Source organism: Sebastes umbrosus, chromosome 10 (assembly GCF_015220745.1).
Source record: "Sebastes umbrosus isolate fSebUmb1 chromosome 10, fSebUmb1.pri, whole genome shotgun sequence".
NCBI lineage: Eukaryota > Metazoa > Chordata > Actinopteri > Perciformes > Sebastidae > Sebastes > Sebastes umbrosus.
The window spans coordinates 34,649,799-34,666,894 of record NC_051278.1 but is presented as its reverse complement, the minus strand read 5'-3'; the positions used below and the strand labels follow the sequence as shown (position 1 = coordinate 34,666,894).

The 17,096-nt window shown below is 40.4% G+C and overlaps 1 protein-coding gene across 12 annotated transcripts in view; it reads right to left on the bottom strand.

Annotated features, from left to right (window-relative positions):
- Positions 1-17,096, bottom strand: part of LOC119495206 (girdin-like) — a 169,996-nt gene that overhangs the window by 90,829 nt on the left and 62,071 nt on the right. For all 12 annotated transcript variants that reach the window (XR_005208394.1, XR_005208395.1, XR_005208397.1 and 9 more), the window contains one exon: positions 11,304-11,373. Coding sequence is in view for 8 of the 12 variants with exons in the window: in XM_037781456.1 (XP_037637384.1) it covers positions 11,304-11,373 (70 nt within the window). In the remaining 4 variants the exon portion in view is untranslated. The remainder of the gene's footprint in view (positions 1-11,303; positions 11,374-17,096) is intronic.

The following is a 17,096-nucleotide window of genomic DNA, read 5'->3' as shown; positions in this document are numbered from 1 at the left end:
ATTGGCCTTTTCGCGGATGATATAATAATTTTTTTAGAGAATCCCGAGAGAGGATTACCCCTGCTGATGAATTTTCTAAAGATCTATGGTTACTATTCAGGATATAAAATCAATGTGGCAAAAACTCAAATCCTTACATTTAATTACTCTCCATCTCAACCAATTAGGGATACATACAACTTAAAATGGGACTATAAAACTATAAAATATCTAGGAGTGATTATAACCAAGAGACTTAGCAAACTGTATGAAGCCAACTACAGTGTTGTAAATGGTAAATGGACTTGGACTTATATAGCGCTTTTCTAGTCTTCCGACCACTCAAAGCGCTTTACGCTACATGTCAGTATTCACCCATTCACACACACATTCATACACTGATGGCAGAGGCTGTTCTAATCTAAATACTCATTCACACACCAATGGCTATGCCTTCGGGAGCAATTTGGGGTTAAGTGTCAAGGACACAGTTAAGTGTCAAGGACACAGTGACATGTACCTGGAGCAGCCGGGGATCGAACCACCGAACCTTCCGATTGGTGAACAACCTGCCCTACCCTCTGAGCCACAGCCGCCCCTAGAACAAAATATCCAAAAAGATATACAGAGATGGTCAACTTTTCCCCTGGACCTCAGCTTTAGAATCCAGGTGGTTAAGATGAATATTGTACCAAGGTCGCTGTATCTATTTCAGTCTTTACCAACAACAATACCACAAAACAAATTCATCTCCTGGGATAAACAAATATCAAGGTTCACTTGGAATGGTAAAAAACCCAGAACAAGATATACAACACTCCAACTCCCTAAAGATGAAGGAGGATTGTCCTTACCAAAACTTCTACGCGGCACAGCTAAGGCCTCTAGGCACCTCAGATTATGAAGCAAGATGGAAGGATATAGAGATGAAAGTTCAGGATCTACAAATTCCAGTTTTGGTAGGAAACAAAGAACGAACAGGAACTACAACACATTTAATGGATCCAATTAAAACATTTACACTAGAAATCTGGGATAAAGTAATAAAAAAATATAAACTTGAAAGGGAAAGAAATATACTGAACTGGGTTGCATATGATCCAAAATTTATACCAGGGGTATATAACTTAGGTTCAAACAATGGACAGAGAAAGGTATCACTGCTCTATGTACCATTCTTAAAGATGGGACATGGAGGAGTTTTCAAGACCTAAAGGTGAAATTTGGTCTGGAAAGACAAGATTTATTTAGATACTTACAAATACGAGACTATTTTATGAAAGAGGTGAAAATTGATCCTAAAATAGATCTGAATGGTATTATTAAAATCATCCATCCATCCATCTTCAACTGCTTATCCGGGATCGGGTCGCGGGGGCAACAGCTCCAGCAGGGGACCCCAAACTTCCCTTTCCCGGGCCACATTAACCAGAAATTTTTGTTACGTTTTGCTACCGTTCTAGAATATAAATATATAAAAATAAAGAAATCATAAGAAATCATAAGAAAATATAAGAAATATATGGAACAGTGCAAATATTAATGCTGAAAAATAGGATCTAAAAGAAATACATAAATGCATGCATTAATAAAACTGCAAGAATTTCAAGAATATATGTATGTATGTATATGTATATATATATATAAAAATATATATATGTATATATTTATATATATATATATATAAAAATATATACATATATATATATATACATACATATATATATACAGACGTAGGCAAAGTTGTTGGTAACGTTCCGTTAAAGAGAGAAAAACCCACAATGGTCACTGAAATAACTTGAAACTGACAAAAGTAATAATAAATAAAAATTTACTGAAAATTAACTAATGAAAATCAGCTGTTGCTTTTGAATTGTGGTTCAACAGAATCATTTTAAAAAACAAACTGATGAAACTGGCCTAGACAAAAATGATGGTAGCCCTAGAAAAGATTGAAAATAATTTGACCATAGGGACATATTAAACTAAGGTGTGTCCTGTAATTAGCATCACAGGTGTCTTCAAACTTGTAATCAGTCAGTCTGCCTATTTAAAGGGTGAAAAGTAGTCACTGTGCTGTTTGGTGTCATGGTGTGTACCACACTGAACATGGACCACAAAAGCTAAGGAGAGAGTTGTCTCAGGAGATCAGAAAGAAACATTATAGACCTTCATGTTAAAGGTAAAGGCTATAAGACCATCTCCAAGCAGCTTGATGTTCCTGTGACTACAGCTGCACATATTATTCAGAAGTTTAAGGTCCATGGGGACTGTAGCCACCTCCCTGGATGTGGCCGCAAGGGGAAAATTGATGACATATTGAAGAGACGGATAATACGAATGGTAACCAAAGAGCCCAGAACAACTTCCAAAGAGATTGGAGGTGAACTCCAAGGTCAAGGTACATCAGTGTCAGATCGCACCATCCATCACTGTTTGAGCCAAAGTGGACTTAATGGAAGACAACCGAGGAGGACACCAAATCATAAAAAAGCGAGACTGGAAATTTTCCAAAATGCATATTGACAAGCCACAAAGCTTCTGGGAGAATGTCCTTTGGACAGATGAGACAAAACTGGAGCTTTTTGGCAAGTCCACATCAGCTCTATGTTCACAGACGAAGAGATGAAGCATCCAAAGAAAAGAACACTGTACCTAATGTGAAACATGGAGGCGGCTCGGTTTATGTTATGGGGCTGCTTTGTTGCATCTGGCACAGGGTGTCTTGAATCTGTGCAGGGTGCAATGAAATCTCAAGACTATCAAGGCATTCTGGAGCGAAATGTGCTGCCCAGTGTCAGAAAGCTTGGTCTCAGTTGCAGGTCATGGGTCCTCAAACAGGATAATGACCCAAAACACAGCTAAAAACACCCAAGAATGGCTAAGAACAAAACATTGGACTATTCTGAAGTGGCCTTCTATGAGCCCTGATCTAAATCCCTATTGAACATCTGTGGAAGGAGCTGAAACATGCTGTCCTGGAGAAGGCACCCTTCAAACCTGAGACAGCTGGAGCAGTTTGCTCACGAGGAGTGGGCCAACATACCTGTCGACAGGTGCAGAAGTCTCATTGAGAGTTACAGAAATCACTTGATTGCAGTGATTGCCTCAAAAGGTTTGCAACAAAATATTAAGTTAATGTTACCATCATTTTTGTCTAGGCCAGTTTCATTAGTTTGTTTTTTAAAATGATTCTGCTGAACCATAATTCAAAAACAATATCTGAATTTCATTAGTTAATTTTCAGTGAATTTTTATTTATTATTACTTTTGTCAGTTTCAAGTTATTTCAGTGACCATTGTGGGTTTTTCTCTCTTTAACGGAACGTTACCAACAACGTTGCCTACGTCTGTATATACACATATACATATATACATATATACACTACATATGTATATATATATCCATGTCACTCCTAAATGTCAATCCGCCATGTCACCGTCCCTTTGCACGGACGGTGGCTCTAAGTGGTCAAACAACCCTCTTTTGCCTTTTGACGGATGCGAAAAAAACAATGAAAGTCAATCCTGTTCCGAAAACTTTAATGACAGACAAAAGTTTTGGAGACGGTGTGTAAATGTGATTGACACAACGTGGGGCCATGTTTATTTTTCAACATGTGACAATTTCGGACCAAAAATACGGACTTGTGTGCAAAGACCTTAAGGCGGTAGATTCGGGAGCTTTTCAAGGCGCTGTACATACAGTAGATCTTCAGCAATGTAGTGCTGTGAAATTCAAACAGTATACATTATTTTGGGGGTTATGTTCATGAAAGAATCCCTCTTGGCTTCAATGAGTAGACTTATGAAGTATCCCGCTGATGTTCGTTATCATTAGTAGCTGAACAAATATTTCATTAAAAATTACTTATGAAAACTTGTTTTTACTGTTTCTTTTGCAGGGCAGTGGTAGATTAACAGCCAACTTATCCTTGCGTGAAACAGAAACACACTCAAACACAACAACGCTCACAAATGTGTGTACTCGCTGCAGCCTCTCATTGTTCCTTTATTTACCCTTCATGGCTGTGGGGGCGTATGAAAATTAAAGAGAAAACTGTGACCATTGAAAAGCGATGAAAAGCCCAAAATAACAGCAATGGCTGTGGTGAAAGTGTGACAAAGGCAGCTGAGGGAGGACAGGGATTTAGAGGCCATTTCATCACCAGCTTAGAAGGTAAAAAAGGTACAGCTATCCTTCAACAAGCTTCGCTAGCTGAGCCTGGAAACAATTCACTGTGAAGAGCTGATGATTACATAAGAGATGTACACAAAGGCTATGAATCTTTGTATGGATGCACTTTTCCAAAAGTAAAAACAACCAATCCAATGACCTTGTCGTGGTGTTAGCTAAAGTTTTGCAGTGGGGGCTACTGGGCCAATAATTGATCTATGCAGGCTGCGAGGCAGGAAGCATTTTTTTCATCACAGAGGCCATTTTCACACCTGGTATTAACATGCGTCCTCAGTGATCCGATCACAAGTGGACAGCTTTGAGTACTTCTGTTCACACCTGGCATTAAAATGCGTCTCCACATGCGTCTCCAGTGACCACTTGTGATCCGATCTCACTTCCCCGCCCCATATGTAAATAAACACGTAGTTAAGCTTCCTTGGGTTTCTGAAAGGCGCTATATAAGTCCAATTTATTATTATTATTGTTATTATTAGTAGTAGTAGTAGTAGTAGTAAACACATGGCTAATACAGCAGCCGTTTGATTGTAATATTACATGAATGTCAGTAGTAATATCCTACATATTCGTTAATTCTGGTACATTGTATTAACATCAAAATAAAAGGTTATTGTATTATAGTGGCAAAAGCTGCGTTGCCGGCACCGCTGTTTATGCCAGACAACAGCGGGGTACAGCGCTCCCGAGAGCCGGGGAGGACAGAGAACAGGCGGCCGGGCGGTTGTCAGCTCCGCGCAAAGCAGCAGAACAAAAACACCGACACATCTCCGACAGTATGATAATAATGCACTCCTCGTGCCTAGTCTACATACAGTAGAGCACAGAGGCTGTTTCCATGGTGACAAGCGCCCGTGTCTGCCGGTTTTATTCATCTGAGGAGCGCAGAGACCCACAGATCCCAGCTGGACATCAGATGAGTAGGCGGTCCTTAATGTGGCCCAGGATGCATTTGCATACACACAGCTAAAAGAATGAGGTCACATGTGGCCCAGACCACCTCTGAATGTGGTCTGAAAGATCCGATTTCAATGTGTCCTCAATGCGTCTTGAGTGAGTTCACACCTGTACTTAAAGCTGTCCACTTGTGATCCGATCACTGAGGACGCATGTTAATACCAGGTCTAAACAGGGCCATAGTTGTCCTGATATCCATACTAGGGCTGGGACGATACACCCATCTCCCGATTCGATGCTATCACGATACTTGGGTGCCGTTTCAATATGCATTGCAATTTTTAAGTATCGCGATTCTACAAGTATTGTGATTCGATATTACAAGAAAAGAAATCGCGACACATAGGTGAATCGACCCCACCCCTAATCCTTTTATTTCCACAGCCAGAACATCATGATCTTAAATGCTGGCCTGCGACTTGTTATCTCATCTCTTTAGTGGCTTCATCAACGTCCCATTGGAATATCAAGTAGCTGTTGGGGCTACAGAGGTCAAGATGAATTGCAAACACTTGACACTGCACTACTGTTGCTTTGAGGCTGCTCAGACATATCAAATAACACGTCTGGGTTCAGGAGGTCCAAACTTTGCTGCAAAATGGTTAAAGTATTTTGAACACTTCCTTCTTTTATCTGTCTTCTTAGATCTTCATTAAGCCATGGCAAAGACGTTTTACGCTGTGGTTTACTTTTAATTGTTCTTGTAAAGGACATAGTGACGCTATTAAGCACTGTTAACAGTGTTTTATAGCCAGACTCAACAGCCTCACTGGACAGCACATTGGACCAATCAATTCGACTACTCACAGATGTATGATTATGCTTCTCCCTCTTAGGAATTACTGCTTTTTCCTGCATGTTTGTTCCCCTAATTAATCTTAAAGTCACCCATAAGCATGCTCCCCTTCTGATAATCACATTCTTTGAGAATGGTATGCATAAAACATGCTGTCAGTAGATGGTGCTCTGTATAGGGCTATTATAATAAAGGACATATTTGGGGAAATGGCAACATTCAACCCCATACACGCTAAGTCACTGGGCTGTTCCACTGTATGAGATTGACTTAAAATGGTCTCTAAATGTGCCATCTCTCCTGTCCCTCTTTAACTTCCTGTAGCGAAGCTAAAGGACACAGATGGAAATGACTCCTTTAACCGTGACTCAGAGAAACACGTGTAGTCAAGGTTAGAATCTATCATCAAATGCTCCAAATGTGCCTTCTAAGAAACAATACTTTATAACAGGGGTCTCCACACATCGCTTGCGACCAACTGAGTCGCTCGCCAAAGGTTCAAAGAATATGTAAAACAAATTTGATAAGACAAAGTCACTTAGTAACCTAACTTCTATGCAATCCAATTCACAGACAGTCCCGCCCCCTTCTGACACAAACTGATTATTTACCAATCAGCTATCATTAAAGGAGTTACGCTGCTGCCAGAGTTTGGGTTACATCAGTGATCACATTAAGGGAGATGTTAGCAGGCTAGCAAGCACACAACAGATTTGACAAATGATTGCGGAAAATTAGCAGGCAAGAAAGAAATAAAAAACATACTATTTTCATGAGGAATGGAAACAGAGTTTTTTTCACGAATGTGAATGACAAGTGTGTGTGTCTCATTGCGGTGTGAGCCGTGGTCAGTCGTAGAAGATGTAAATGTTGAGCGCCACTTCAACCAAAATCCACGGCAACTTTTCACAGGACTTTCCGGCTGGTAGCGGTCTAACTAACAGAGAAGGTAAGGGACCTGAAACAAGGCTTAAAAGACGACAGTCTCTGTTTACCAAACCGACGAAGAAGGCCAACGCAGCAAACAGAGGCTTCGTTTAAAAAGTGGCGAACATCCTAACGAAAACACAAAAACCTTCAACCCGATGGCGAGTGACTGAAACGCTATTCAAAGACCATAAAAATAAGACAGAATGGGTCTGCTATCGTCGATCTACAACTTGGGTGCTAATACTGTGGCAGGGAGAGTGTCTGCGCTGTCTGCGAATGCTATGGAGCAGCTACAACGGGACATGGACCGTGCAAATGGTTTTCCATCCAGTTGTGATGAGTCGCTTGACTCCAGCGTATATCGGCCCAGCTGGCTGTCTTGAATGTCATGAAATCTAAGTTCAGAACAAGACTGACAGATGAACATTTAAATGACTCCATAAGAAGTGATCCTAAGTGGATCCCTCAGCAGACACCTCTCTTGTTGACTCTGTTAAAAAGACTGAATGCTGTAATACATGCATGTGAACTACAGATGATGAAGGGAATGTGAAGGGAAGTGATGTGATACAGTGATTGTGGACAGACAGTAAAAAGAAGTAACAACATAGTTTTGTTTTCTATGACATTAATCTGATGGGAATGTAATAGTGTGAACAACATTGAAAAATGTAAAAGAAATGCACATGCTGCTGAATTTAAAAATGTTGATGATGTCAAAATGTGAGTGTTGGATATCATCATTTTCTAATTGTTAACACAAAAGAAGCTTATTCAGCTGGTTTGGTTGGAGCTGAGCAATGTAAATGGTAAATGGACTTGGACTTATATAGCGCTTTTCTAGTCTTCCGACCACTCAAAACACTACATGTCAGCATTCACCCATTCACACACACATTCATACACTGATGGCAGAGGCTACTAAGGTGCCAACTTTGCAAATCAGGATCTAATCTAAATACTAATTCATACATCGATGGCTATGCCTTCGGGAGCAATTTGGGGTTAAGTGTCTTGCTCAAGGACACATCGACATGTGACCAGGAGCAGCCGGGGATCGAACCACCAACCTTCCGATTGGTGGACAACCTGCTCTACCCTCTGAGCCACAGCCGCCCCCGAATAAATGTTACTAATAATATAAAATATGAGTAGATCTCGGCCACTTTCATTTTGTCAATGTAGCTCTCAGAGGAAATATAGGTTGGAGACCCCTGCTTTATAACAATAATATTTAATTGACCACATAAAAGTCCTTTTGGGAATGTGGGTCCCAGAGTATTTGAGCATTACGGGGTCGTAAAAACTTTCATTTGCCTTTGTTTTTTGGTGAACCGCAGAGGGCCAGCCCTACAAACGCAACGAAAAAAAGTTACATGATTGATCGGCCGATTGTTGGAGTTTCCTCATTGGCTGTTGCTCTTTCAAAATGAAGAGGCGGGAACAGTCCTTTGTTTACGTTTTCAGGGGGGCGTGTCAGCGGTTCCTCTCACCAACGTGATCTCACCTTTATGCAGATGAGCTCAAGGTGGACTTGGACCAAGCTGACAAACTAGCCGATCTAGTTCTAAAATGAAACGCGATTAAGCAGTAGCATATCCTATTTCTCTGCTCCAAATGTTTTGAGAAGTAGATTTTGGTGGATTGTTTTGACGGAATAACAGAAAGTTTGCGAGCAGGCCGCCATGTTGTTTCCTGTTTGAAACAGCAAGCAGAAAATCAGGGACCAATCATTCCACAATAGGGTACGTCACCGCTTGAACGGCCAGTTGACTGAGCGCGTCTCCTAGTGTCCTCGCCGGACCTGGTGGACATGTACTGCTGGATTTAACATTACAGACATGACCACTGACTATTTGTGTAACAATTTAGCCACAAATTCACAGACTGACCGTACACAGTACAGCAATACACTCAGATTTTTTTCGTAGTCTTGTTTAAAGACTAGTGTTAATGAGAACATTTTGGTTTTGTCCTTGAAACCAACCCATCAATCTGTCCAATTTCCCATGAACTCAACAATGAAATCAGCATTGTTCACTTTTTTCTGTTAAGTCCATTTTTTGATGGCGTGGGTTATAAATGACGGTCCAATAGGTAGTTCATCAGCTCAACAAGCACATGGAGAGGTGGCTGGAAAATGAAATCTAAAGCCAGAGAGAAAGTCAGTTGAAACATCAAAGCAATGGATAATTAAAAGAGGTGCATGTGTCCTTTTTGTGAAACGTACACACGCCCGTTGTTCACGTGATTCCACTAGAGCACATGTGTCAAACCCAAGGCCCGCGGGCCAAATCTGGCCCGGCACCTCTTTTTATGTGGCCCGGGAGAGCTTGCAAAGAGTATAATTTGCTTATCATACAATTCTATCCCGCTTTCCAGAAGTACGGTGTCCATAAACTACATGTCCCTCGATGCATCTCGATTTTGTTACCTGCGCGCTGTAGCGTCTCAGTATCAGCCATTTCCAGTAGCGGCACTCTAGCAGAGTGATGTGGTCGCCAAAATGTCCAAGAATAATGTTTGTGTGAAAATATGCGTACAGGAAACAGCAGAACAATAAAGTGTGCACCCTTGGTCGTACTACTGAAAAACAGTTTAGGGGAGAGGGATGTCGCGAGGTGTTTTAACTCCTTAGTGAATCAGGAAGGGAGCGGAGAAATGTTTGGCGTATATGTGTGTGTGTGTGTGTGTGTGTGTGTGTACGCGCTGCCTGCAGCCAGCGACGCAGCGGAGAAATGTTGGTGTGTGTGGCCTGGGGGTGTGTGTGTGTGCGCTACCCACCGTCAGTGACGGTTACTCCGTCATATTGTTGTATCATAGTTCAGCCCCTCTCAACTGTGACCAAAAAGTTAAACATTGTCTATGTAATAAATAGTGCTTGATAATATTTGTGTGAGGGTAAAAAAAAGAACTTTATTATTCACCCTTGAAAATGTTGATCTTTGGTGGATGAGTAATGATGAGGGTTTCTTATCTCATAAATTCATGGTATCTATGTTATAATAACACATAGAAATATGAGTGTGTGTGTGTGTGCCCACATTCAGTATTTTTGTGTCTACGTACATACATATATATATATCGAGCATGTGTTTTTGTTACTGAACTCATTTTTTAAATAAATTGTACAATAGTTGTACACTTGAATGTCTGCTTGCAATAATTGTTCCTAGACTTCTGCTTTCAGAGCTAGTTATTAATGAAGTTATTACTAAAGCCAATAATAATCGAATGCAGAGGCAATTATGTAATATGATAAAGAGTAGATATATTTATATAGTTTAACAGCCCGGACACAACAGGAACGTCAGGAGCGCGTGGCGGCTGCGTTACCTGATGTTTTTTTATTACGTGTCCGTGTTAACAGGTTATAGCAGCCACACTGCCCGCTTGAGACGCGCATCACGTCTCAGCTGCGTCTCTTCTAGAGAATAGAGGTCTCGCCTAGTTTTGGCGCATGCCTCGCACATCTCACAGCAGCAACAGACAGTGAAAGTAATCTATTGACTGTATATTAACATCATACCAGCTACATTACTACAGTTTCGATGTCTAGACATCTATAGAATATGTTAAGGAGATGAAAAAAAGGAAAGACTTATTTTTAAATCAATAATTCCTGCTTTCATTTCAAAATAAAAGCCCTCAAGCGTTTTTTCTGTGGACAGAATTCCTTCATTTGTTAACACAAGGCTTTTATTCTGAAATATGAGCAGTCAGTGCTGTGGAACATGCAGTGACTTAGAGAGCTCCATGAATTTATAAAGTATGGGGTTTAAATCAACACTTCCCGCTTTCATTTCGAAATAAAAGCCCTCAAGCGTTTTTTCAGAATTCCTTAATTTGTTAACATTAGTCTTTTATTCTGAAATATGTGCCGGACAGTGTTCTAGAACATGCAGTTCCATGAATGAATATAGTACGGAGTTTAATTGTGGATTATTACTATTATTTACAAATTACCACACTTTTCTTAACCTTTCTCTGTCTAAAATAAATATAAATGATATTTATAATGAAATGAAACGGCCATTAAAAGGCAAACTCTATGTAGAAAGAAAGGGCTGACAGCAGCAGAAACGCAGCAGACACGCAGCAGACACGCAGCTGACACGCAGCTGATACGCAGCTGACACGCAGCTGGGGTGAACGCCCGATGCGTGAATCAGGCAGCCACCAACCACGCCACACAGCCGCCACGCGATCCTGGCGTTCCTGGTGTTTCCGAGGCTTTACAGTTACAACCGTTCCTTTGAGGGCGACCATAATGCTGATGTGGCCCGGGATGAAATTGAGTTTGACACCCTAGAGGAACGTCTTGGAGCAGATATGAATATATTTTTTTTTTTGCTAATGGTTTTCAAATTATAGCCTGCACAGCATTGGTCAAAGTATTAGTGTGTATAATGTTGTGGTAGTATTGTTTAGCATTTTGACACTTACCAGACAGAGGGTTCCGGCCCAGGACCAACACATTTGGTAAAGGCATCATCACCAGCTGCTGGAGAGTCTCCTGTTACACAAAAAAGAAAAGTCAGGAAGAGAGATCACTATTTGGCATTCAAAAAGAATTACGGGTAAGAAAATACCGAGATACAATTTACACAACCCTAACGAAGCCCAAATAACCTGATCTAATTATTCAAAGGAGTTTTTGAGTGTTGGGTTTTGTGAGGGTGCTGGAATTGATCAAAAACTACCGTAGAGTTTATATTTGACTGATTTCATTCAGGGTATCTGCAGGTTTCAACAAGTCACATTTAAGACTTTTAAAGACCTTTTAAGACCAAGAATGCAATTTAAGACCTACTTTACGTCCATACTGGCAAGAAAGTACTAAGGGTATGAAAGAAAATTGGAACCCCGGAATTACTTGCAAAGTAAATTTATTTATTCACTGAAACATATTCCTTCCAGCAGTTTTCCCAGTCTTTGTTCCAGGTTTTCAGTTTTTAAAAATGTTTACATTTTAAAGTTAAATGCATCAATCTGCTGCACTTAGAAGCAAAATTAAGAGACTACATCTTGTGCTCTTGGAGGACCGTAGGCTACTCAAGTACTGTACTTAAGTACAATTTTGAGGCACTTGTACTTGAGTATTTCTATTTTACGTAACTTTATAGCCCACTTCTACTCCACTAGATCTCAGAGGGAAATGTTGTACTTTTTACTTCAATTATTTATTTATTTAACAATATTAGATACTAGCTATGTACCGATTCAGATACTTCATAAAAATCAACTAATAAACTATTATTAAGTAGTATATCATTAAGCATATAAAGTAGTTAAAATGAGCACCTTTACCAGCTGCAACATTGAAGTGATGAACACATTAATGCATCAGACATTATAATACAATAAAATACCATAATATATATTATTGTGAAATGGGCCATTCTGCATAATGAGTAGGATACTTTTTCTTTTGGTACTTTAAGTATATATTTGATGCCAATACTTTTGTACTTCAGTAACATTTTGAATGTAGGACTTTCACTTGTAGCAGAGTATTTTTACACTGTGGTATTACTTTTACTTAAGTAAAAGATCTGAGAACGGGTGAGGACCAGCCAGCCAACCCGCTGAGAAGTGTACAAATATTTTCACTTCAATATGAAAATGTTTAGAAACACGTGTAAAGAGGTGGATAGAGCAGCTTTCACAGACACAGACTGACGCTAGGAACGGCATTTATTAACGCCAACTAGCAATATAAAACTAGATTAAAACATCAAACGAGAGGGAAAAGGAGTTTTGTTTATTTTAGTAATGTTTTTTGCTGTGGTGGCAAAAAAGTTACCAGCGGAAACACTGTCGCTCCGCTTTGCAGCAATCCAGCCGAAAACCAAAACATGATGGCTCGTTTCCCTGCACTCCCCATCCAGTTCTCTTAATACATCCATAGCACTCCCCTTGACTGCACGTGAAATGGGTGTGCTCTGATAAATTTTATCCGAAAAGCACAGCCATTCCCTTTTGGTTCCGTTTTATAGTTCTGTTACAGCATGCTCAAAAGACGAAACATTTAAAAGCAAGATAATGCATTGCTTTTATTAAATGAAAGGAACACTAATGAATTTTTAAGACATGTCAAAATTGTATTTAAGACATTTCATGACATTTTTAGGCCTTAAATACGGGTTATTGGATTTAAGACTTTTTCAGACAGTGTCTGTAACACTGTTGTGGACTTCAAAAGATTATAAAGACAGTCAAAGAGACAGCAAAATTAACACTATTAATCTCCTATAATGGACACAGTGATGGTCTTGTGTGCACTGGGGATGTCATACAATGTGTGAGTGCTTATGTGCGTCTGGCATGCGTGCGTGCGTGCGTGCGTGCGTGCGTGCGTGCGTGCGTGCGAAATGATCCAAGTGACAGTGGTATTTATGTGGGTTAAATTGCTGGTGTGGGTTTTGCCGCAGGGCCCCCTCCATTCACATGTCAATCATGAAACTATGAGCTGCAGTTTACAGCACTCCTGCAGACACATGCACAGATAAGTACATGTGTACACACACATACACAGACACACAGCGTGTAAAGGTGGGCAAGACTTAATTAGTGTTGATGTTTTGGTTTAAGTCGGATCATCAAATTACAGTATGGGCACTGCAATAGTGCATAAACAAGCTGCTAACAACAGCAAATGACTTACCATATTGCCTAATCTTTGCCCCAACTGACATAATGCAAAATGTATTCACTTAAACACAACCAGGATAGTAGGGGAAACAAATACAGGATAGTATCGCGATATTTTGCGTGGCAATATTATATTGATAAACGTACATCAAGTATCTATCTTTTATTATATAACTATTAACCTCTTAACAATCCAACAGCCGGCCCAGCTGTTATTCTGTCTTTAAAAAAAAAATGAATATCGCAATGTTATGTTTTGTGATAATGTATCGATTCTCAAAAACACTGTATCGATTTTTAATTAATAGTTTACATGCAAAGAGATGTGCCCTCTGAAAGTAGTGCTATGATTTTACAGGGACTGTGATAAATGCAAATGAAGATCCCACTGTTCTTTTTGAATAAAAAAAATACGTATTTCTACTCAGATTGTATGCATATGGTGGTGTGTTCTTTATACTATGACTACTATGATTTTTTAAAAATCGCAATATATCATGGTGGCTCAGAGGGTAGAGCAGGTTGTCCACCAATCGGAAGGTCGGTGGTTCGATCCCCAGCTGCTCCGGGTCACATGTCGATGTGTCCTTGAGCAAGACACTTAACCCCAAATTGCTCCCGAAGGCATAGCCATCGGTGTGTAAATGAGTATTTAGATCAGATCCTGATGGTCAAAGTTGGCACCTTAGCAGCCTCTGCCATCAGTGTATGAATGTGTGTGTGAATGGGTGACTGCTGACATGTAGTGTGAAGAGCTTTGAGTGGTCGGAAGACTAAAAAAGCGCTATATAAATGCAAGTCCATTTATCATCACCTTGCTTATAGTATCGCAATATATTGCAATATATTGAATCGTAACCACTGTAATATGATACGTATCGTATTGCCAGACTCTTGCCAATACACAGCCCTAGTATCTAACAGACTTAGATAAAACAGAAGTTGACAAACTGCATAATTTGCAGTTGAAAAAAGGTAATAAATCGCAATATCTTATAAGATAGTATTGTGACTTAAGTATCGTGATTATGTTTTATCGTGGGGCCTCTGGTGATTCCCATCCCTGGTGGTGCATTATAAAATCATACATGGAGGCTATCACTCAACAGCCTGCCAACATATTTTTGCAGTCCTAACCTTTAGGGCAGTATAAACCAAGTCCAAACCACAGTTGTGTTGAAAAGAAAGGCTGGTTTCTTCAAGCTGAAGGGACATAAAGGTCAGCTAACTTGAATATTTCATGTGTGTTCTCTGCCATCAGGTACAAAGAACTCCTCTGACCCGACAGTTTGACTATTCTATGCAGGTTTCTGCTGATGTCATGACAATGAGCCTTAGCCCTATATAAGTAAGGGGTTTTGGAGAAGCCTAACCATCTGCCCTATACATATTGCATTACCTCATGGTGGAGGTAAAGGGGGGATTTGATTGGTTAAAAATAGAGCCACAACTGTGATTATTTTGAGAATGCTTGAAAGCAGCAACCAATCAATCTGACTGAGAGCTGATGAATTCAAAACTGTATACCCAACATATCTTCTACACATTTCCAATCTACCTCAAAATGTTTCCTATGTTTCCGAACTCCTAAGCTGTAGTTTTAAAAATGTCAAATTTGCATTCTTTCTTCAACACTGTTTCAGTTCCTCCTTTCTCCCATCTACCTGTGTTTGTACACAATGTGCTTGTTGTTTGAAGAACTTACATGTCATTGTTTATCCATGTCAAGGTAAATGTATTCAGTACAGTTGCAAACACAACTTCAGATATGTCCTCCTTATCAGAGCTTGCAGAAGAGGTGATCTTTGTGGGCTGTTTTATTTGGTTTACAGAGGAAGACGTGGAGAATGGGGTGGCAGATTTAAAGTGGATCACTCACATCTGGTTTCAAGGAGATAGTACCACAGAGCCCTGCAGACAAACAGGAGCTGCAACAAGATGTTGTGCACCATGCTGTAATGTAAAGTCTTTTTATTGTTTTACCCACTCCTGTGATGATGATTGTGGGTCAGGTTTTGCAGTTAACTCCTCAAAGTACCGGTGCTTCATACACTACCAGGTTTTCATTTGACCAAACAGGTGACACTGCCCGTTACGAAACTCACAATGTAACCAACTTAAATAAACTAAAAGGTGCAATGTGTAGGATTTGTTGCCATCTGGGGTTTGTGGTTGTGGTGTGGTTGCAGATTACAACCAACTGAGTACCCCTCCGCTCACTCCTCCCTTTCCAAGACTGCGTGAACGTGAGCCGCCAAGAGCAAAACGATGGTTACGCCGTTTGTCTCGCTCAGAGGCCATTCATACCATAATAACACTCATAACAGTCAGACAGCGGCCGGAGGAAACACAGTTTTGCACTCTGCGGCTCACGTTACCACAGTTTCACAAGCGTGTCGGAGAACTACGGTGGCCTTCAGGTAACGTTAAAAACTTGAATGTCTCTCTGTAGAGCCAGTGTTTGGTTTGTCTGTTCTGTGCTACTGTAGAAACATGGCGGACTCCGCCAGAGGACCTGCTCCCCATTCTAAGCTAACGAAAACACAACAATTCTTTGTTTCAGGTTATTATACACTAGGAAACATAGGTATGAATTTCATATTCCATTTCTGCCAATAGGTCCCTGAAATGTTACACACTGTCCCTTTAATGTATTTTCACATTTAACAAGACTCGGTCAAAACCGAGTATATGGATGGACCGTGTAAGGTTAGTCTGTGGTCATGTCTATAATGTTGAATGCAGCGGTACATGTCCATCAGGTCCAGAGAGGACACTAGGGTAAAGAATCAATATTGCCAAGAAGTTAAAGTCAATTGTTTGTTTCATTGCAACATCTGCACCCAGCAACAAAGCTATGCTTCCACCATTTTGGACTGAAAGCGACTACTGGACGCCAGTAAAACAAAATAATTTCTATTCTATTGTCATATTCTACGGAAATGGCCTGTGTTGAACAATAAAAGATTATAAATATAATAAGCGTTTTTAAATCCAAAAGGGCGGCAGCGGCCGCCGTCAAAAAACACCACAGATTCGTCTCTTTGCTTCTAAACTCTTTGACTAGTGGACACACTGCTCCACTCAACTAGCCGTTCAAACGGTGACGTACCCGATTGTGGAATGCACCTGACTGATCCCTGGTTTTCTGCTTGTCATTTCAAACAGGAAACAACATGGCTGCCTGCTCGTAAACTTTCTGTTATCCCGTCTAAACAATCCACCAAAATCTACTTCTGAAAACATTTTAAGCGAGAAATAGGCTATGCCTCTGCTAAATTTTGTTTCATTTTAGAACTAGATCGCCTAGTTCGACAGCTTGGTCCATGTTTCATGAGCCAGACACATCGCGCTGGACGTGTTCATTTGCATAAAGGACTGTTCCCGCCTTTTCATTTTGAAGTAGCAACGGCCAATGAGGAAACTTCAACACTCAGCCGACCAGTAGTGTAACTTCATCAGTCACTCACTCAGTGACAGAGGGCTGGCCCTCTGCGGTCCAGCCAAAAGAAAATAATCTGTTTTGTAGGTGCTAACTAAATGTATTCAAAATCATGAGGAACAGACCCATGCTTTGGGGACGGC